At 49.3% G+C, this 1587-nt stretch overlaps 1 protein-coding gene across 1 annotated transcript in view; it reads left to right on the top strand.

The window, feature by feature from the left end:
- CBLN2 (cerebellin 2 precursor) overlaps positions 1 to 1362 on the top strand; it is a gene marked incomplete at its 5' end in the record, with an annotated part of 4435 nt that extends 3073 nt beyond the window's left edge. The window contains 2 exons of the mRNA XM_006147232.3: positions 179 to 298; positions 567 to 1362. Of these exons, the coding sequence (XP_006147294.1) occupies positions 179 to 298; positions 567 to 764 (318 nt within the window). The remainder of the gene's footprint in view (positions 1 to 178; positions 299 to 566) is intronic.
- Positions 1363 to 1587: the final 225 nt, after the last annotated feature.

Raw genomic sequence — 1587 nt, 5'->3', positions numbered from 1 at the left:
TTCCTGCTGCAGAGTATTTTAACACTAGCGCTCCTCCCTTCCTGGGCAAGCGTGGGAGTGCTTAGCTGGGCTTACCAGCTGTTCCACGGCTAATAAAGGGACTGGTCACGACGATTAGGATGGAGACATGTTGAGGAGGGGCGTGCTATGTTCCTGCTGTGTCCCTCTTGTTTTTCAGGTGTTAGTAAATATTGGCAACCATTTTGATCTTGCTTCCAGTATATTTGTAGCACCAAGAAAAGGGATTTATAGCTTCAGCTTCCACGTGGTCAAAGTGTATAACAGACAAACCATCCAGGTGGGTAACTCTGCAAACTGGGCTTTTTCAGATTGGGTTCCTCATTCCGCATTGCTAAAGGCCCAGCACACAATCTGGGCAAAGAGAAGAAGCAGGAGCAGGGCTCCCGAGAGGGTGCGGTTCAGAGCCAGCTGAGGGTCCTTGCTGTGGTACCCCTGACATGGGCTCTAGGGCAAGACGGGGGCAGGGATGGGGAGGTTGGGGAGAGGAGAGCAGGCTGTGGGATGGGCTCCGTTAGGGTCTGCTGAGCTTTACCCTCTGCTTGTAGGTCAGTTTAATGCAGAACGGCTACCCAGTGATCTCGGCGTTTGCAGGAGACCAGGACGTTACCAGGGAAGCTGCCAGCAATGGCGTCTTGCTGCTCATGGAAAGGGAAGACAAAGTGCATCTGAAGCTGGAAAGGGGCAACCTGATGGGGGGCTGGAAGTACTCCACGTTCTCGGGCTTCTTGGTTTTTCCTCTATAAACACGGCCCCGCTCGGATGATGGGGAAGTTGCTATCTGGACCCAGGAATCCACCCTACCTAACACCCTGAACTTGCCCGAACAGGACAACTTCTTTCCAACCTCTGTCAGACTGTTGCGGTAGAAGAATGACTTCCTTCTCATTCTCCGGTATTTTCTTGGCATATTGACAATTCCTCGGGAACCTGGCCTCTAATTAGTTTTAGACGACAAGGTCTTAAGGAGAAATGAAATGATTGATTTGAGCAATTTGTACCTGTGATTGTAAAGTCAATATCGGATTTTATTGTTGGGACCACTGGCGGACCCTCTTTTGTTTGTTCGTTGTATTGTTGTCGCAATGCAAGGAGTGCCGCTGCTGACCCAGGATGGTCTGCAGGGTGCAGTCGGGGCTCAGAGCCGGAGCCCAGCAGAGACCACCCGCCGGACAGCCCTTGACATGTGTTCTGTGTGTGTCTGTATAGCCTTAAGGAAAAGAATGGCTTCGCTTTCATTCTGTGTGTTCCCCCGGGTGGACGGGAGGACCTGGGAGGGGGAGGGGACATTGTGAACCTGTCAAGAAGTGCTTTATCCAGAGAAGCAAAATTTGCACGATCAGACTGCGACTTTTGGGTTGTATGGTTTGTGTTTTTTTTTTTTTTTTTTTTCCTCAGAAAGCTTTACTTTTCTTTCCACACTCAGCTCTTCCTCCTCACCCCCACTTTTATTTTTCATGCTGGAGTGGGGGAGAGAAAATGTATGTTGAATTCGTGGATGAGACCAAACAAAACACAATAAAGAAATATCTGTATGTTTTGTTTTGGATGAAACCAAACCAAACAAAG

This window comes from Tupaia chinensis, unplaced genomic scaffold (genome assembly GCF_000334495.1).
Source record: "Tupaia chinensis unplaced genomic scaffold, TupChi_1.0 Scaffold000206_1, whole genome shotgun sequence".
Lineage (NCBI taxonomy): Eukaryota > Metazoa > Chordata > Mammalia > Scandentia > Tupaiidae > Tupaia > Tupaia belangeri.
The sequence above is the reverse complement of the archived record's forward strand: the minus strand, read 5'-3'. Positions and strand labels throughout refer to the sequence as shown.